This window comes from Cebidichthys violaceus, unplaced genomic scaffold (assembly GCF_023349555.1).
Source record: "Cebidichthys violaceus isolate CVI_PGR_0920_01 unplaced genomic scaffold, fCebVio1.0.p SCAF_8, whole genome shotgun sequence".
Classification (NCBI taxonomy): Eukaryota; Metazoa; Chordata; class Actinopteri; order Perciformes; family Stichaeidae; genus Cebidichthys; species Cebidichthys violaceus.
Window position 1 is genome coordinate 6540027 of NW_027176964.1, and position 19808 is coordinate 6559834.

The 19808-nt window shown below is 43.1% G+C and overlaps 3 protein-coding genes across 3 annotated transcripts; 2 read left to right on the forward strand and 1 right to left on the reverse strand.

Moving 5' to 3' along the window:
- Window positions 1–286: 286 nt before the first annotated feature.
- On the forward strand, window positions 287–6440 carry mcm6 (minichromosome maintenance complex component 6). Its single transcript, XM_068701841.1, has 18 exons — window positions 287–479; window positions 634–780; window positions 973–1083; window positions 1203–1290; window positions 1714–1875; window positions 1980–2145; window positions 2279–2427; window positions 2799–2949; window positions 3062–3203; window positions 3457–3598; window positions 3698–3805; window positions 4043–4198; window positions 4428–4556; window positions 4664–4828; window positions 5121–5256; window positions 5391–5579; window positions 5684–5823; window positions 5919–6440. Exons 1-18 carry the CDS (start codon window positions 382–384, stop codon window positions 6024–6026), a joined length of 2487 nt encoding a protein of 828 aa, XP_068557942.1. The 5' UTR covers window positions 287–381; the 3' UTR covers window positions 6027–6440.
- Window positions 6441–6556: 116 nt separating this feature from the next.
- si:ch73-71c20.5 (DUF4748 domain-containing protein) lies at window positions 6557–9078 on the forward strand. Its single transcript, XM_068737912.1, has 3 exons — window positions 6557–6609; window positions 6846–7116; window positions 8505–9078. The coding sequence occupies exons 1-3, from the start codon at window positions 6567–6569 to the stop codon at window positions 8674–8676; spliced, it is 486 nt and encodes a 161-aa protein (XP_068594013.1). The 5' UTR covers window positions 6557–6566; the 3' UTR covers window positions 8677–9078.
- A 1492-nt stretch (window positions 9079–10570) lies between these two features.
- On the reverse strand, window positions 10571–19444 carry LOC137892630 (protein lifeguard 3-like). Its single transcript, XM_068737911.1, has 12 exons — window positions 19204–19444; window positions 14774–15094; window positions 14371–14438; window positions 14216–14280; window positions 14077–14130; window positions 13913–13963; window positions 13787–13826; window positions 13248–13285; window positions 13068–13155; window positions 12858–12953; window positions 12717–12770; window positions 10571–12597 (listed from the first exon to the last, which is right to left on the reverse strand). The coding sequence occupies exons 2-12, from the start codon at window positions 15087–15089 to the stop codon at window positions 12448–12450; spliced, it is 1020 nt and encodes a 339-aa protein (XP_068594012.1). The 5' UTR covers window positions 15090–15094; window positions 19204–19444; the 3' UTR covers window positions 10571–12447.
- Window positions 19445–19808: the final 364 nt, after the last annotated feature.

Below are 19808 nucleotides of genomic sequence, written 5' to 3' on the forward strand. Positions count from 1 at the left end.
TTTTTGACAGTTTCTCACTTCCGTATTGCCTGTCTTGCTTTGCGTCTCTCTTCAAAAGAAAAAACGAAGAGAGATTTTGTTTTGCCTTGAACTTTATTGGCTTGAAAACGGAAGCGTGTCGCGGGCACCGGCACAAAGACGCTGTGTCGGTTAACATCTTCACTCCTGATTGGCTACCAGAATTGGAGCATTTGCAAAGCTTCGCCGATTGGCCCAAAGTGGCGCGCCAAAGATCACGTGTCTCTCTTTTCGCGCGAAACTGCAGCTCTGTTCCCGCAGCGTGCTCTTTGTGTGTGTGTGTCTGTCCGGAGTGGAGCAGTACTGCGCTGTGTTTTGAACCCGTTTCTGAATCTTTTTACTCCAGTTTGACGGTGTTTCAGCATGGATGTTGCCACAGCCACCGCAGAGCATGCCGGGGAGATGGTGAAAGACGAGTTGGCGGAAAAATGCCAGAAGTTATTCCAGGCTTTCTTAGAGGAGTAAGTCCGTCAGCGGCAGGCTTCATCGTATTGTTGTCGGCCGCGAATGCATCATTTTTTTTAATATTATTTATGCGTAATTATGGAGGTTATAATGAAGTGTTGATCATTATGTTATATTGTATTATATCCCGCTGCCTGTATCCGTGTGCAGGTTCCAGACCGGGGACGGGGAGGTGAAGTATGTCCGGGAGGCCGAGGAGCTGATCCGGCCCGAGAGGAACACCCTGCTGGTGAGCTTCACAGACCTGGAGGGCTTCAACCAGGAGCTGGCTACCACCATCCAGGAGGAGTACTACAGGTACCCCCCCACACACACCGACCCCAGCTCTCAAACACGACTGTTGCCCCGCAGCCTCAGTTTGATCACGAGGCTGTGTTCTCATCTGCAAACTCACACACGAGATACCGGTGGATTCAACGACAAAACGGGTGCATTTGCAGCCACGGAGAGGTAGCTGTGTGGATTAACATGGAGCGTTCTGTTTTTCAGAGTCTACCCCTTCCTCTGTCGGGCAGTGCGCAATTTTGCTCGGGATCATGGGAATGTTCCTGTCAACAAAGAGTTCTACGTAGCCCTCGAGGAGCTGCCCACCAGACACAAGTAAGACACAAAGCTACCTCAGGTTTTTTCTGTCCATTTCAGGTGGATTTGTTGCCTCTGCAGAAATAGATTATGTTGAATTCGCAAAGCAATCAACGCTTATGCTGTGTGCACTTTAGGATCCGTGAGCTGTCATCCATGCGCATTGGCACCCTGGTGAGGATCAGTGGTCAGGTGGTGAGGACACATCCAGTACATCCAGAGCTGGTAAGATGTCCTGCAGTCAACACAGGCAATGAGATAATTAGTGGTGTGTGTGTGTGTGTGTGTGTGTGTGTGTGTGTGTGTGTGTGTGTGTGTGGTAGCACCCAGAGGTGCTCCATACTTAGAAAATAAATTGTTTTTTTTTCTTATCTAAATGTGTGTACGTCCACTTATATACACTTTGCTGGACCTCCGTCTCTCATTTTTATACTGCTCAGTCTATACCGATGTTATTTTCCAATGTTTATACTTCTTATGTCCCCTTTGTTTTTGTCTCTGTTGTATTTATGTATTTGTCTGCACTTGTTTTGTACTCACTTTTCTACACAATGGAAAAAAAAAACCAAAACAAATTGTAGCTGTGATGTGAAATATAACAATGTTGAGCTCGTACCTTACTGCATTGTTTTTTTTATGATTTTTCAGGTGAGCGGCACCTTCCTGTGCATGGACTGCCAGGCGATGATCAAAGATGTCCCCCAGCAGTTCAAGTACTCGCCACCAACCATCTGCAGAAACCCTGTCTGCAACAACCGCTCCCGCTTCCACCTCGACACACACAAATCCAAGTTCATCGACTTCCAGAAGGTAACTATGAGCAAGGATGTGTGTGTGTGTGTGTATCCGTACTAACGTAAATGGGTTGATGACAACGTGAGGTTTCTGATTGAGTCTTAACTCTGTTTTTTTAGGTGCGTATCCAGGAGACTCAGGCGGAGCTGCCTCGTGGTTCGATCCCGCGCTCCCTAGAGATCGTCCTGAGGGCTGAGGCCGTGGAGATGGCTCAGGCCGGCGACCGTTGTGACTTCACCGGGACCCTCATTGTCGTGCCGGACGTCTCTCAGCTCAGCACTCCCGGTATGATTCTGAACACACACTTTCAGCCTTCAAGTCACAGATATTGACATAGTCTGAAAGCGACAAAGGCCATTAACATATCATATTAGTTTTTAAAAAATGACGACTGTCTGTATGGGCATCCCGTCTCCAGGTGTGCGAGCAGAGACCAGCACCCGTGTAGCTGGAGGTCCTCAGGGCTTTGAGGCTGAGGGTTTGAGAGGACTGAAGGCTCTGGGGGTCAGAGAGCTTTCCTACAGACTGGCCTTCCTGGCCTGCAACGTGGCTCCGACCAACCCCAGAGTAAGAGACATTACATTACAGTCATTTAGCAGACGCTTTTATCCAAAGCGACTTACAATTCAGTATCTATCTACACACCGTAGACGCAGCTACGGGAGCAATTTTGGGGTTAAGTGTCTTGCTCAAGGACACATTGACTAGACTAGTAGAGCAGGAGCCGGGGATTGAACCGCCGACCCTCTGATTGAAAGGCGGCCCTGCACTCTCCACTTAGCCACGGTCACCCCCTCACACAAGACTCACACGAGACTCACACAAGATAACAACCAATGCATTACCATAGCAATCACACCTACAGCTTTGTCCTCCCTCAGACAAGCAACTAGAGCTCCAAACAAGCTCTTTAAACGCGTGTTTTTTTCTTGTTGCAGTTTGGTGGGAAGGAGCTGCGGGACGAGGAGCAGACGGCGGAAAGCATCAAGAGCCAGATGACCGAGAAGGAGTGGGAGAAAGTGTTTGAGATGAGCCAAGACAAGAACTTGTACCACAACCTGTGCACCAGCCTCTTCCCCACCATCCACGGTCAGTGCTCCACTCACTGTTGAACGTTTTTCCGTATCCAGGAAAGCCTTGTTGAAAGGTATGACAGCTGTGGATCTGTAGTTAAATGCAAGTTGGGGTTCGTGCTTTTCAGGCAATGACGAGGTGAAGCGCGGCGTCCTGCTGATGCTGTTTGGAGGCGTTCCCAAAACGACCATGGAGGGAACCTCGCTGAGAGGAGACGTCAACGTCTGCATCGTCGGAGACCCCAGTACCGCCAAGAGCCAGTTCCTCAAGTATGTGACGCAACATTACGCCAAAATACCACTAACCACTGGGACATTGTGATCTGTCAAATGCAGGACTGACCGTATTGAGTCTGTGCACAGATCCGTCAGTCCGAATGGTAATTTGTGTGTGTGTGTGTGTGTGTGTGTGTGTGTGTGTGTGTGTGTGTGTGTGTGTGTGTGTGTGTGTGTGTGTGTGTGTGTGTGTGTGTGTGTGTGTGTGTGTGTGTGTGTGTGTGTGTGTGTGTGCGCGCGCGCGCAGGCACGTGGAGGAGTTCAGTCCCAGAGCGGTATACACTAGCGGCAAGGCCAGCACCGCCGCAGGTCTGACGGCAGCTGTGGTCCGAGACGAGGAGTCTAACGAGTTCGTCATCGAGGCCGGAGCTCTGATGCTGGCCGACAACGTGAGTGTTTGAGCGTCTCAGGGCGGCCGGAGAAAGACGTGAAGTGTGTGTTCAGTGGCGTTAATGACGGTGTTTTTTTGGGGGGGGGGGGTTCTCCAGGGCGTGTGCTGCATTGATGAGTTTGACAAGATGGACATCAAGGACCAGGTGGCCATCCATGAAGCCATGGAACAGCAGACCATCAGCATCACCAAGGCCGGAGTCAAGGTAATGCAGTCGAATGTTTAAATAATACCTTCACAGGTGTGTCTCCTAAAGATCGTTACGTTTTGGTCTGCTGGACTTTTACACTGTTTTTGGCCAAAATGAAAACCAACGAATTAGCTTGACATGCGAATCCAAACGAACTAAACCGTTTCCAACTTCAAGAAGCCAAAATCAAAAGGAAGACGTTCAGTCGTCTCCGCAGTAAGAATAACCAGACTTCTCCTCCGTCTCCTCCAGGCCACCCTGAATGCTCGCACCTCCATCCTGGCTGCCGCCAACCCCGTCGGAGGGCGCTACGACCGCGGCAAGAGCCTGAAGCAGAATGTCAATCTGAGCGCCCCCATCATGAGTCGCTTCGACCTCTTCTTCATCCTGGTGGACGACTGTAATGAGGTACGCGTGTATTCAGCGTAGTCCGTGCATTTTGTTCCTGCACTGATTGTCAAATAGACTCGCATTTTCACTTCAACTTGAATGTGTCTGCATTATGCTTACCTCTCACTTGTTGTATTCTTATTTGGATCCTTTAGTTCTGGTATCCTCTGATCTGATGCAGGCATTATGAACATTTTATCTGACTTGAGCTGATCTAATGCTGCACGTTCGTCCGTGTGTTTCTCAGGTGACGGACTACGCCATCGCCAGACGCATCGTGGACCTGCACTGCCGCGGGGATGAATCTGTGGACAGACTGTACTCGCTGGACGAGATCCGCAGATACCTGCTCTTCGCAAGGCAGTTCAAACCTAAGGTGTGTGTGTGTGTTCACCTGCACAGATTGTGCGTGTGTGTGTTCACATCAGGTTAACAATGTGTGAGCCGTATTAACCGTTTCATATCCTACCCGTACGGCTCTAGATCTCCAGCGAATCCGAGGAGTTCATTGTCGAGCAGTACAAGCGCCTCCGCCAGCGCGACAGCTCCGGAGGCGTGTCCAAATCCGCCTGGAGAATCACGGTGCGACAGCTGGAGAGCATGATCCGCCTCTCGGAGGGCATGGCGCGCATGCACTGCTGTGACGAGGTGGGCACCGACCAAAAATGCTCTTCTGTTCACAGATGGTAATGCAATAAAAGTTTGACACACTGATACTGGACAAGTGGCAGTTTTGCAGAAATTATTGCTTTTAAAATGTGATCAAACCTCATAATGTAATAAGCTCCTAATATGATTATTTAACAACCCCAACACTTTTCTTTGAAAAGGCAAAGTTATAGTTTTAATTTACTGTGAAATAATGTTTCGTATTGTAACTACTCGCATGCATATTACGTGTTACAGTATGGTGACCGTTGCGTTTTCTCTTTGTCTTCAGGTGCAGCCCAAACATGTGAAGGAAGCCTTCCGTCTTCTGAACAAATCTATCATCAGAGTGGAGACGCCCGACATCAATCTGGAGCAGGACGACGACCTGGAGAACGACGAGGAGGAGCAGCAGCAGCAGGAGGAAGGTACGCGCGCGCGCACACACACACATGCCGTATAAATGCACATGCAGACATGACATATCTATTTTAGACCTGTAGTTTGTACCTTGACTGAAATAAGATCCGGGTTTTATCTAATGCAAACTTCACCTTTGCAGGAAGCGCCGTCCCTAACGGAGTGAACGGCCATGTGGATGGTGTTAACGGGGACGCCAATGGAATTAACGGACACGTCAACGGCCATGCGGAGTCTGGCGGCCAGCCCAAGCCGGCTCTTCGCCTGTCCTTCCCCGAGTACAGACGCATCTCCAACCTGCTGGTCCTGCATTTGCGCCGGGCCGAGGAAGGTGCGATACGCCTCTGTTCATATCTGCTGAAAAGAAATGTTCCCCATACTTGTTTTGTCCTTTCTTTTTATTAATCAGTCTTAAAATCACTGTCTGCGTTGCAGCTGAGGAAGAGGAGGAGCTGAAGAAAAGCGCAGTGGTCAACTGGTACCTGAAGGAGATTGAGTCAGAGATCGACTCCGAGGAGGAGCTCGTCAGCAAGAAGGGTCTGATAGAGAAGGTCCTCCACAGGCTGGTGCACTATGTGAGTCCACCCGCTCCAAAAGTACAACCGCTGATTTGTAAACCAGCAGTCATTTTTAGCCAGCATGACTTGACCACGTGTGTCTGCTCCCATAGGATCACATCCTCATCGAGCTGTCTCAGGCGGGGCTGAAGGGCTCGGAGTCCGCGAGCACAGAAGAAGATGTTCTGGTCGTCAACCCCAACTACATGCTGGAGGATTAACCTCCTCGGGCTTCTACGATTGTTGACATTAAACCTCAACAGTGAAGCTGATGTTCAAGTTGTTTTTGAATGCTCATGTGTAATGCATACATAATGTTTGAGATGCTATTTGACTTGTTTTGTACTGTACAGAAGATTCTAGGGCTCTTTAAGATTAAAAAAAAGAAATCTGTTACTCTGTCAACCTGACTTTTGTAAATACGCTGCTCTCTCTTCCTCCAGTTGTTTGCTGACTTCAGTCTGTTTGGCTCTGTCAATGCCCTGATTTGTGTACACTTAACTGTATATTCCAGGCATACATTGAGGCTGACGCACCTCCATGGTTTTAAGTTGTATTGTATGTCTTTTTGTAAAATGATGACATGAAGTGAATCGAAATGTTAAATGTTTGATAAATAAAATGTTGACATGAACACAAAACCCACTTGGCGCTGTTTTCCTGCTGCGTTTCAAAGGAGCGCTACTTTCGTCCACTAGGTGGCAGCAGTCAGAGATCGTTGAAACGCCACTGCGCATGCCCGATAAACCTACTCAACAAACATGGCGGCGTCCTACGTGACAGCAGTCAGGACAGCACTTAAAGGTAAAATACAAAAGTATTAACATTAGACGTCCTGTAACAAGTAAGCCGCAAGATGCTAAACATCCAAGCGACCTCGTGGCCGAGTCATTCGTGTAAATAACGTCATGTGACGTTATTTTAATGATTGTTTTTACAACAGTGCATAAACAAGGAAAATGCACCTATGTAACCCGAGTGAACCCTCACATTAACCTCGCCGCAGAGGTGACAGAAGTCATATCTTTTTCTTCTTTTAGGTTTACACCTTGTTCCGGGCCGGTGGCTCCTTACGCAGAGGTGCCGAACCCCGGCAGTGTATCAACATTCGCGGCTACACGTCCCCGCTGCTGCCGCCCTGTGCAGCTCTAGGATAGAACCACAGAGGAGCACCCAGACACACGGCACATCCGGCACCGACACAGAGGACAGGAGAGCCGAAGAGGAGGAAGAAGAGGAGGAGGAAGAGGGTCCTGAATACATCCCCCAGAAAAAGGCAAAGAACCCCATGATTGTGATCGGCTACGCCTGGTGAGTCTCTTCTCTTCATTCTTGTGTACAACCTTAGTGTCTCACGAAATAACCTAAATGTATCCTAAAATGAAGCAGAAGCATCCGCAGTAACATCAGTCTTTGCAGATTTAGTAGTTGGCAGCAACACTAGTAGAAGTAATTATTTATTGTATTAATTTTAGTAATATATTGTGTGATGTTGATTCAAGTTGTAAGGATAAAACTATTGCCAGACAACGACATGATTTCTTACTCATAACATAACAATGCATCTCTACATATAATCTGCCACAAAAATGATCCCTTCTTTAAACACAACTCACGTCATCAGACATGAGAGAGATTTTACAAAAAAATATCTCCCATAAATCCTCATAAAATGAGCGATAAGGTAGGAAATGGACTTCATTATCAGCTGAAATCTAAATGTACCTGAATGTGGCTGAGCACATATTTACCTTTTAGAGTCTTAGTTAAATTCTGCTTCACATAAGGCTCTACATTGTAGTTGTTATACATGAGACAACATTTTGGTAAATAATGTTTGTACTAAACACCATGAGACCATTTACCCTTATACAAATGCTGCAATATGAGTACTGCTACCAAGTTACTGCTACCATTGCTGTAGTTGGAGTAGTTGCATTGAAACAGTTTTCTTTTCTGAATAACACATTATATATTGCTTTATATTCCTAATTAATAATACCATTAGTGTTGTTTACAGCCTTAAGGTAACTCCTGGTCCTAAAGCAGTGAGCTGCTGGTGTATCTCATCAACAACAGCCTGTGTGTCAGATCTACCAAATGATTCAGTTTTACCATTCAGATTATTTACTGACTGCCGTTGTCTGCAGTGACAACTGTTATGCTGAACGTGACGACTAATAGTGTAACAGTCTGACAGAAAATCAGCTCAAGTGTTTGTGTTCTTGCACCAGAAGTCATGTAGAAATACAGCAGTTGACGGGCTCTAGCTTATTGGGTACACCAGGGTAAAACAAAAATCTGACCATCATGAAGATAATATGATCTAAAGTATAATGTCTACACTCATTCGTGTAAAGATAGTGGTCAAATATTAGAATAACCTCTCAGTTTAATTCAACAGCAGCACAAGGCACAACCTCAAAAATGATCGTAAACTTGATTAGCTCCTCTTTCATGAGTGTAGGATTTATTGCAAGACTGTTGTATTGGACGCTTTAGCTTGTTGTACTCTAACAATATATTAACTGTAAATGTTCAAAGTAACATTGTGTACTCCTGTAAAGGGAAAACTGTGTGACTTTAATAAAGAGAAAACATGAACACTGTAGGTTGAAATCTGTTAGAATTGGCTTTCCATACTTTGGGTTGCCCAATAAGTAAAATAATCATTATAATAATCACTCTCCCTCCTGCAGGATGATCGGCCTCCCCACAGGCATCATTGGCTTCCTCCTGGCCAAGAGAGAGGTGGACAAGAACCGGCTCAAGCAGCTGAAGGTTCGACAGAGGATGAATCGGTCGAATGAGGGAGAATACGCAGGGAGTCGCTACCACCACGGTGCAGAGGACGTCAAACTGGACCGATGATGAAAGATGAATGTCTCCACTGAACTGAAGCCCAAAGATGATTAGATGTCAACTTTAAGAGATGTCAACTTTATGAGTTTAAAACATCCAAAACCTCTTTGGACTATTTCTTCTTGAGGCAGATGCAGGAACGTGTTTGAGACTGAGCCTTTAATCACAACAGATTTCTTCTTGCTCATGAACAAAGATGGAGTATCCTGTTAAAGTTGACCATTACATGGAGAACGCTCACATATTTATTAGCCTTAATGCTGATGTTCTATAAATATGATAAAGGAAATAAATGTATATTTATAAATTTGTGAATACGTAAACAATAATCATCACTGGTACAAATGCATACGAACCACATTGAAACTAATATAAAAAAAAAAAATTATATTAAAAGGCAACCAAAATGTCCTCATTGTTATGTATATTTACAAACCGCTCACCATCTGTGCTGCACATCTAAAATGTCTGCCTTTGTTGTTTTGAGTCAAGTGTTTGAGTCAAGTGTTGTAACATGAGTCTATACTTGTGATGAATAGGAGTCATAGTATAGAATGCCATAAAGTAGTCAAAAGTATCATAGTATATTATGACATAAAGGACTCAGTTTAGCATGCCATTCAATTGTAATGACAATTCATGGCATAGTATGTCATGTTATAAAAAGTCATAGTATGTATAAAAAAGTTATTCGTGAGAATGTCATAGCATAAAATGCCATAAAATTCTTAGAAAAGTCATACTACCTGAAAATTTAATATATAAAAAATATCTTGGTGTCATAAAAATGCCTTTTTTATGGCATCCAAATGTCAAAAAGTCATAGTATAGTATGTTGAATTTAAAAAAAACATGTCAAAAATATGATGAAAAAAAGTCTTAGTATAAAATATTTAAAAAGTCATAGTATTTTAAAAAAAAAGCTATAGTATATTGAAAAAGTCATCAAAAAGTAAGGTTTCAAGGATCATTTAGTGTCATAATGCAACACAGGGATGCACAACGAAATGCAGTTGTAGCAATTTTCAACACAAGAAAAATATGACAAACCAAACATCCACAAATTCTAAAAAGTTATAGTATAGTATGTTAAAGTCATAGTATGGTATGTTAAAAAACTAAAACAAATAGTAATCTAAGTCATACTATGTAGCATGTTTGAAAGAAGTCACAGAAAAATCCTAGTATAGTCAGTAGAAAAGTTATCAAAAAGTAACAGCATAGCATGTCGAAAGAATGATAGGTTTCATACGTCGTAAAAAAAGAAAAAGTATAGTACGTATGAAAAAGTGAAAGAGTGATAATATAGTACTATAGAATATAACAATAGTACTGTATATTACATTTAAAAAAGGCATAGTGTGTCAAAAAATGTAGTCATGTCGAAAAAAGTCATACAAATTTCTGACAATGAAATACTTCTCACTCAATTTGCTCCCTTTGTATTACAATATTTAGCATATACACTTTCTCTACACACAGCATCAATAATGGATACTCAATGTGTTTCCCACAAAGTAAAATTATTGATATAATAATAATGGCTTCCTCATGGCCAAGAGACAAGTAGACAGAACTGAAAGAAGATAAGCAGATCAAATGAGGGAGAATGTGAAGGAACCACCATCATGCAGAGGATCTTAATATCGTGAGCTTGAGTTACAAACATCCAAAACCTCTTCGGACTATTTCTTCTTGAGGCAGATGCAGGAACGTGTTGGAGACTGAGCCTAAATTTAATCACAACAGATTTCTTCTTGCTCATGATCAAATATGGAATATCCTGTTAAAGTTGACCATTACATGTGGAGAACGATCACATATTTCTAGTTCTCTAAATATAATAAATGTATATTTTAAGAATCAAGAATCATTACTGGTACAAATGCATATAAACCACATGAAAACTCACAAATACAGTTTATTTGACATGAAAAGGCAAAAAAAAAAATCCTCATCATAGATATGTATATTTACAAACAGCTCACCAGCTGTGCTGCACATTCAAAACGTCTGCCTCAGTTGTTTTGAGTCAAGTGTTGTACGTGACATGAGTCTATACTTGTGATGAACATGAACATGTGCAGAGGACCAGCTGGGTTGATCATTTCGGAGCTTTTGGACAATGCCTCACTAGCTGGAACTCACTGAATTTTCAGGAATGCTCCAATAATGTAACACTCTGGCATTGATAGTGTTGTCCTGTATGAAAAAACCCTCCGTATCTGACCTGCAACATGAAATATACAAACAGACTCGATATGTAACAATGCTATAAAAGCCTGTGGGGTACAACCCTGTAGTTCTGAAAGTGAAAAAAATCTAATCTCAGAAACATTGTCATTTTGAAGGCACTGTAGTGATGTAGAACATATATGGCTACAATATAGCAACATGTATTAAACCACCAGCAAAGGCTTGTTAATATGAAGCTGCCACTAGGTGTACTGAGCTGTATTTCAGGTGTCACCAATGTATCAATACTGACAATACCAAGTGTAGATTTGAGTATCCATGTGTGTGGTGAGGATCATCATGTAACATCACTTTTTAAACACATTAACACTTTTCTTAGCATTTCGATGCTGCTGTGTGCATGCTCGCAGAGATTACCTCTATAGGTGTTTAACATTAAAGCTTGTTTTGCCTTCTAACATGCATACAATTAAAAGGAATAGTTCAATATTTTGAGAAATATTCGGATTCACTTCCACGCTGACAGTTAGATAAGGCGATCGATACCACTCACATGTCTGTACGCTTAATATGAAGCTACAGCAAGCAGAAAGAGGGGGAAACTATTAGTCTGGTTCTGTCCAAAGGTAACAACACCTGCCTGTACCGGCACCTGTAAAGCTCATTAATTAACACTTTGTACACTAAATGTACAAAAACCTGAGTGGCGATGAACAGGCCCTCGACCCTGGTACACTTCGGGTGTACGGGGCTGTGCACTTCAAACACTGTATGCACGAGTTAGACGGTGTGAATTCTCAATTATTATACATCATGCAACCCCTGCCTGCGTTTGCTCTATGGAGTCCTCTGGCCAACGCCCGAGCCCAACCACTGCAGGACTTTGCGATTTTTGCCAGTTCTGAAGTGAGTGACAATTTTCGTGAGTTTTTGTGCATCCCAAAGCTCACCAAGAATACGACTGCGGAGCAGAAAAATAATAATAATCTCTATAAAAACAACAGGATACTCTTCCAATGGCCGTTGGGTCCTAAAAATGACGTTTGTATACTTATATAACATGTGACAGAGAGAGCTTTAGAAGTGCTGGTCGGCAGATTGTCTACCTTCAGACAAACCAAATTTGTGGATCGCTGAGTTGGCAAATTGGAGTTTGATTTGAGTCTGTTTGCCTATTTTCTCAACATTTATACAGTCGCACCCCAGTTCATGTATAATAGTATATACATCTACATGCAGAGAAACACGTTGATAAACGGTTTGTCTTAACTTAAGTCCAGCAAGAGTGAATAAATATTGCAGCTAGCATGTTAGTGTCTATATGCATCTGCTGTATTTATATTGTAGTATTAATATTCTTTTCAAACCACTGAAAAGTGCAGTAACCTGTGACAAAATTTCAAATTCAGCCCTTAAACATTTTCACCGGAGTGCATTATGAATGTTTTCTGATTTGACTGAAAACAAAACAGAAGGTATATATATATAAAAAATAAAAAATAAAAAAAAGAGCACGGAATGGTTTTAGCAGACGCTCGTCTGCGCCCTGTTGACCCAAATTGGTGGTGTAACTGCCGGGTCCAATTATTTGGTCGAAGCGCCGATAATTTGCAGCAGGAAGAGGAAGATCTGGACGATGTCGACGTAGAGGGAGAGCGCTGCGAACACGTACTCCTCTGGACTGATGGAGTGCTTCCTGTTCCCCAACAGCAGCTGTGTGTGGTACGCCAGGAACTATGAGACAAGCAAGAAACATTCAGAGTAACGCTGGAGTGAGTGAAAGAGAGAGAGATACCAGAAGGGCAACGGTAAAAAATAAACTACACAGTACAAAACCGCTTGTCAACACTCACCATGGTGAAAGCAATGGCCCCTATAGCTGCGTAAAGCATGTGAAGCCACAGCATCTGCAACAACAAACATTCATTACAATGATGGAAACTCAAAAAAGGTGCGTTACGAGTGTGTTTTTGTTCACATCAGCTTTAACTCACATATTTGAATGACAGCACAATCGTTGAAATGATGCCAGTCACAAATACTACGATCCCAAGGACACAGAAAAGGCCCTTGTACTTGGTGAAGTCCACCTGGAAAGACAAACCGCACACAGCCGAGTTAATATAGGCGTAACGGCACTCGTGCACTCCCCATTTGAGGCTGATAAGCACTCGCACGTGCACACCGCACGTGCACACCCCTACCTTTGTCTGGAAGCAGAAGACGGTGACGCAGATGCAAACGACGGCAGTGATCCCCAGAGCGAGAAACACTGCTTTTGTGTCGTAGTAACTAAAAGCAAAGAGCAGCACGCAGTTAATTCTGAGGGACGGTGACTGAATGTTTGTATATACTGCCACGTGGACAGTTCACGTTAGGTTTACCTGGAAATGGATCCAGTCATGTAGGACAAAGCCAGGGTCTGTAAAACACAAATGTAAAAGTCATTTTCCACAAAAAAAAAAAAAAAATACAGACATCACCTAATTTGATGAAGAAAAATCCTGTAACTGACACCTACATCATCAACAACATCTCTGATTATAAGCTATAAAAAGGGCTGTACCAAGAATACACAGAAAAGAAGATACATGATATATTACTGCAATATTAACATACTTTCCTGTGCTAAGAACAACAGTCTATGCTCCGTGAAGTAATACTTTGTGCACAGAGCTGATAAAACACTGACACAGAAACAACATATCAAATGCATTATGCAAACGCAGCCAAGTGCGGTGACTCACTGCTCACATCTAGTATAAAAGTCAAACCTCCAGCGTTGAGATAACATGAGCGTAGGCTGATGGAAAAGCTCACTGAGAGAGCTACAGAATACACTTGATCCAAGTCCAGAAAACTGACAGTAATTATGTTTCTCTATTTCCTGATTCGCAAGTTAAGTACAAGTCATCTGACTTACAAAGATGGACAGCAGAAGGACGTTCCATGGGAACTTCCTCCTAAAAAAGAGAGCGGGATTAGAATTTTGAATGCAGTCTTATGAATATTCTGGTTACTGATATTCTTTATAAAACTGAGCACTCACCGGGGGCCCTTGCAGCAGACCAGCACAAGGTGGGTGATGAAGTACACGGCACTAAACAACAAAATGCAGAGATGAATAAATGAATATTCACAAACTTCCCTCTTTGATTCCTAGAAAACACCACTGTGAAAAAGGCACTGACGTCACCTCGGAGGGAGACTTACTATGACGCCCAGTAGATAGCTTGGTTTCTCCGTACGAAAGATCTGACAGGTTGGCTGTAAGAAACACAGGCATAATGAACAGCATAGACACACTCCAACACCAATACAAACAGGCACACAAAACACTCTGTGTACTCACACGAATGTGAATACGGCCACAATGGATGTGGTGACGAGGAGCTGAGACGCCAAAATCAAGTACACCTGAAAACACACGCATCCAAAAGATGTAACGGCATGACAGACACAAACGGGGGCCAATCCATTATGGTTTGGGTGACGGGTGCGTTTTACCTTTCTTATGAAGGCGTGCCGAATGCTCAGACTGTCCCAATTGCTGCCGCTCGCCGCAAACTCATCACCTGTGTCATCAGCAGAACAGAAATGTGAGCACCGGCCACGAAGAGCTACAGGAAACGTGCCATCTCTCACCAATTAAGAGTCGAGATACGAGGCATCGTGACATCAAAGATTTAAGCGTTGGTTCCACATTTTGGGAAATACTCGTATTCCCGTTCTTGCAGAGAGTTCAATGAAAAGATTGATATCACTCTCACAGACGTGACTGAAAATCTTCTCATCTCACTCGGGACGAAGAGGTGAATAAGCATATTTTTCCAAAATGTTTAACTTTTTCTAATTGGTCCAAAAAGTATTGTATTTAACATTAGAAGACACAAACTGATATGCGTCTTACCAGAGCTCAGGATGTCTGATGGAATGGTAGGCGGCATGATAGGGGGCATGGGAGGGGGACTGGGGTAGCCGGCTCCTGGGGGCCCACCATGGTGAGGCTGTCCTTGGTACGGGCCGGGAGGAGGATAGCCACCGGGCTGGCCTGGATACAGCGGGGCGTTTGGACCGGTGGGGTAGGGAGCGGAGGGCTGGCCTGGCGGGGGACCCCCAAACCCAGGGAAGCCGTACGCAGGGGGTGGTGGGTAATTGCCACCCTGAGGTGCATACAGCGGGCCCCGGGAGTCATCATACACTGGCGGGTAGTCTGACCTGGACATTTCACCTGTGAGGAGGAAACACAGTTCAGGCCCGTTTCACTTTGTACAAAAGCAGACAACAGGGTGAGTGAATAGTAAGGAACAAACAACAAGGACAAACACATTGCCATGCCCAATATCATCCGCCAATTTCAGCTTATCACAGATACTGTACATCAGTATCCCCAACATGGGCCATAAACTCTTCTCTTATCAATATTTTCATGTTAGCAATTGATGAAACAAGAATTACCACCTCACAGTTATATGCCATCCAGTAAAGTTATGGTTTGAATCGTCTGTCCAAAATATCATAACTAGATGACATGTAAAAAAAAAAAAAAAAAAGTCATAGTATACTATGACATAAAATAGGTCATCAAAAAAGTCAGAGTTTAGTATTTCATAATAAAGCCATCTTACAGCTGCCATATAACGTCATAACAAAATCATAAGAAGTTATTGTATGTCTTAAAAAGTCAAAGTATGTCTTTGAGTGGACATGTATAAAGAGTCAAAATACAGGTTTAGCAAGGCAGTGAGAGACGCTAAACAACTGTACTCTGAGAAACTGCAACACCAGCTCTCAGCAAGTGACTCTGCTTCTGTCTGGAGAGGCCTCAGACAGATAACCAACTAAAGCCTAAAGCCCCCCACTCCATGAACGACCTCCGCCTGGCAAACAAGCTGAACGATTTCTAGTGTCGCTTTGAAAGACAATGGGACAGTCCTGACCCCATGGCTCCATCAACCAGCCCCAGACCACCATCATTCGCTCTGCTGAGAGGGTGATTGGCTGCAATCCCTCCAAGACTTGTTCGCTTCAAGGACCCTGAAGCGAGCAAGAAAGATTGTAGCCGACCCCTCTCACCCTGGACAAAAACTGTTCATGCCCCTTCCATCTGGCAGGAGGCTGCGGTCCATCGGGACCAAGACCTCACGCCACATGAACAGTTTTTTCCCCATCGGCAGTTGGTTCATCAATAAAGCCCAGGACCCCCACTGACTCTGACATCCCCAGGACACTTTCCTACCGGTCACTCCCCTGCACATCCCTTCATATTTAAATACACGTGACACTTTTATTACACTTGTTTAAAATACTGTTCTGTTTGTCTGTGCATCTATATTTTATAGTATATTTGAACATGTTTATATTTTTCGCACTGTGTTGATTGTTTACCATCCACCATGTCAAATTCCTTGTATGTGCAACATACTCTGGCAAATAAACGGTTCTGATTCTGATTCATAGAATACCATGTCATAAAGAAGTGATGGTATAGTATGCAATAAACTAGAGTTACTGCTCTTATGCCTCTATCAACCAGGCATTTTATCCCCTTAGACATTTGTGCATAATTGTCATGATTAGCATTTGAATTACTTGAGTTATGGCCACACACATGATCTCTGACCACTAAATTTGAATCAGTTCATCCTGGAGTGCAAGTGGATGTTTGTGCCAAATTCAAAAGGAAATTCCCATCAGGTGAATATTGATATATTTCATCTGCGTGAGAATGGGACAGAGGGATGGAAAGCCTGTGAATGTATTGCCTCCGGCCATGGCTATCATCAATATCACCGGACTCTGCAGTTCCCCTCAGCTCTGTAGAGCATTTTAGCATCTTTCAGCTCATTGTTTTGGTTATGTGGCCACAACAGGTTTTGATTGTCTCATTGTGTAAATATGCAACTGTTTGCTAACACGTTAGCCGTATCAACTTCGTTAGGTGATAACATTGTTGTGTTTACAGCTTGTTGCGGTGTCCCCAAGTGACCAAAAAAAGATAAATTGATGCAGGTTTAAGTAATAACAAATTGCAGTTCAGAAATACCAAAGATATATTTGATCTAGTTTAATTTAGCGCTGCCATTACATACAGTACTTCATCCACCATAGGGTTTTATCAGGTTAAAGTGAACATATGGTTCTGCTCAGCAATGTGGTTCCCAAAAACCACGACAGACTCTGAGGGAAATTTCTAATAATAAACCCCACACACACACACACACACACACACACACACACACACACACACACACACACACACACACACACTTCCCTACATTGAGTATTAACAAAGTTGTGGTACTTTAGCGAGATACTTTGTTTTAGCAACAAAATGAAACCACTTTTAGAACGTGAATCATTTAGATCTTAAACACATTTCTCCCAAAATGGTTTCATACATATAGCAGATGGTCTCTGACTCGCTCCACTATCACAATAACTAAGCTAACATATTAAAAAGACAGACCTGTGTTTCTAAGGAGGTTCCTTTTTTTTTTTGCTCACTTAGTTGTTCACTGGGGCTTTTTAGGGGAATACGCACAGTAAAGGAATTCAAGAGCTGGCTAACACCCCATGCTGCCATTACATCACATCCAGAGCACCAAGCAACAGGGCAGAAAACACTGAACGGAAAAAGTGCTTCAGAGTATCGGCAGTCACAGAAGAAAGCACAGAGCTGATCCCTTGCTTGGTCAATGAGACTCTGTTAAGCAGACGGGAGGGCTAAAGGTGTTTGAATAGAAGGGCGTAACTCTTCTGGAAGAGTGTTCGCTTCTAGAAACCGAACCAGTTGTAGTGAGAAATGAGTTCAAGCTGACGGCTGATGTCGAGTTCCCACATTTGATTATCGTATTTCATCATCACCATAATCACCAAGTCATCCTCATGTTTCTGAGTCACTGTTGCACCCTTTGCACTGTCTCCATTTTGTTTACATCCATGTAGCTGAACAAACCATAATCCCTCTATGCACATCAGTGACATCACTGGCAGCAACACAAGTCATGCCAAGCCTGTCATTTGGGACAACATGACGATCTTATCATACCTTACAGGACAATAAGAGAAGGAACCGGTTTGACAAAGCTCCACTCAACATTGATTTCATACTAGTGACTACTTTAATGCAATCAATCTTCCTGTACTGGCCTCGGTCAGAATAATCAATACAAAAAAATAATCTTTTGTTTCCCAGACCTATAATAGGAACATAAAGTGTGACATCAACAGTTTGTGTCTATGAATATTCCCATCCCTGCACAGGGACTTGAGACCGGTCATTTACACCTGAAGGTGGAATTAACTTGTTTACAGAAATCAGTGTTTGAACACTGAAAAGAAAAAAAAAAAAAAAAGTTTGCGTCTTTACTTTACACGGAAATATCTAGTTTATTGAAGTTAATCTGCATTTATTCAAAAGACAATACATTTAGCATTTATTTCTAGTTCCACTAAAGGCCCAACTTTATCAGTAAATAACACTTTAACAGGATCCAGTCTAGCCTGTTAAAACATAATTGGTGTTTGGATGGACCACTTCAGGAGTTAGTACTGTAGCAAAAGTTAAAAAAAATTCATCTTAAAAACACTTTCAGAAATATGATTCAAATCATTGTAAAATATTAATTTGGCTTGATCTACTTCAAACAATATGGATGATTTCCTTAAATCCTTAGTTATTTTTTACAGTAGCTAGTCTTACTTAATCTACTTTATAATATTATGTAAAAAAGTTGCCATAAGTGGACCAAGCAAGATATTGGTATTAGTGTAATGGTTACAGTACATCTGTGGTGGCCCCACTGAGTACAAATGCTGGCTCACACCGACATTAGTTGTGATCTCTCACTTTGAAGGCAATGCTGTAAACACATTTGTGAAAAAGCAAACGACATGTTTGTAGTTTCCACATTCGTAAAAGGCAAACGTAAACTGTGGACCATCAGTTCCCCGTTTCATAAGTTTAAATACAGACCGCAGTCTGTGGCATCCATCCGTTTAACTGTGGCTAAATTAAACTTTAACATTGGAAGTTTACTTGACTGACACTGCTGCGTGTCCAGAGCACGCGGAACCTGAGGACCTAACCTCAGCTCACAAGAAGCCCTTTCAGGTGAGGCTAGCCTGCTGGACACACAGAGCTAACACACACACACACACACACACACACACACACACACACACACACACACATACACACATACACACAGCTATCAGAAAATACGAGGTTAACGTGACACCACCAGCAACACACGAAATTAAATGAACAATGTGTTTTGGGGTCGTTGAGCCGATATGAAAACACGACAACATTAACATGAAATTGGCTCTACTTACCGAAAAAGAGACGCCAGTGAAAGAAAACAGTCTGGTCGCAACGGTGCCCAGCGGTAAAGTGAGTAAACCAAAAGGTCTTCTGGTGTCGGCCACGCCCTCTCTGTTTACACCAAAACACTGAACAGATCCTGTCAACGGGCTAGTGTGGAGTTGCTCAGCGGCCTGTCTGTCTGTTATCTGGTCTGTCCTTCTGCTGTGTGTGGAGCAGCAGTGAAGAACATTTCCTGGCTGGAACAGTATTGAGCAGGGTGGAGTTCAGAGGAATCTGTCACACAGGCGCGTGTGTGTGAGCGCGCGCAACAAGGCCTGCGTATGCAACAAGGCCTGACGGGTTTAGCTGACTCATTTCTATATTAACAGGCGCCTCTCATGTTACTGAATAAAGGTGCATTACAACAAAATACTAAGTACCAGAACTTAAATACTTGACTGTAGTTCAGTTAAATCATACATCTTTCTTCATTTTTAAAGTGCAAATGTAGTTTGTATTCTCCTGCATTCATCTTCACCTTCACACATTACTACTTTTTGCAATAAAGATGTTATAATGTGGATAATGTGTTTCTGCATTTTGCAACTTTCATTTTTTTTAAAGATTTCTGACT

Bases quoted from the DNA above. Each gene is read 5' to 3' on its own strand.
- mcm6 (XM_068701841.1), top strand. From the start codon at position 382: ATGGATGTTGCCACAGCCACCGCAGAGCATGCCGGGGAGATGGTGAAA. The intron at 2,950-3,061 runs GTCAGTGCTCCA...CGTGCTTTTCAG, and splicing joins CCTCTTCCCCACCATCCACG to GCAATGACGAGGTGAAGCGC. The intron at 4,199-4,427 runs GTACGCGTGTAT...TGTGTTTCTCAG, and splicing joins TGGTGGACGACTGTAATGAG to GTGACGGACTACGCCATCGC.
- si:ch73-71c20.5 (XM_068737912.1), top strand. From the start codon at position 6,567: ATGGCGGCGTCCTACGTGACAGCAGTCAGGACAGCACTTAAAG. The intron at 6,610-6,845 runs GTAAAATACAAA...TTCTTCTTTTAG, and splicing joins AGTCAGGACAGCACTTAAAG to GTTTACACCTTGTTCCGGGC. The intron at 7,117-8,504 runs GTGAGTCTCTTC...TCCCTCCTGCAG, and splicing joins ATTGTGATCGGCTACGCCTG to GATGATCGGCCTCCCCACAG.
- LOC137892630 (XM_068737911.1), bottom strand. From the start codon at position 15,089: ATGTCCAGGTCAGACTACCCGCCAGTGTATGATGACTCCCGGGGCCCG. The intron at 14,439-14,773 runs GTAAGACGCATA...CTGATGACACAG, and splicing joins ATCAGACATCCTGAGCTCTG to GTGATGAGTTTGCGGCGAGC. The intron at 13,286-13,786 runs GTAAGTCAGATG...TGTGTTTTACAG, and splicing joins TCCTTCTGCTGTCCATCTTT to ACCCTGGCTTTGTCCTACAT.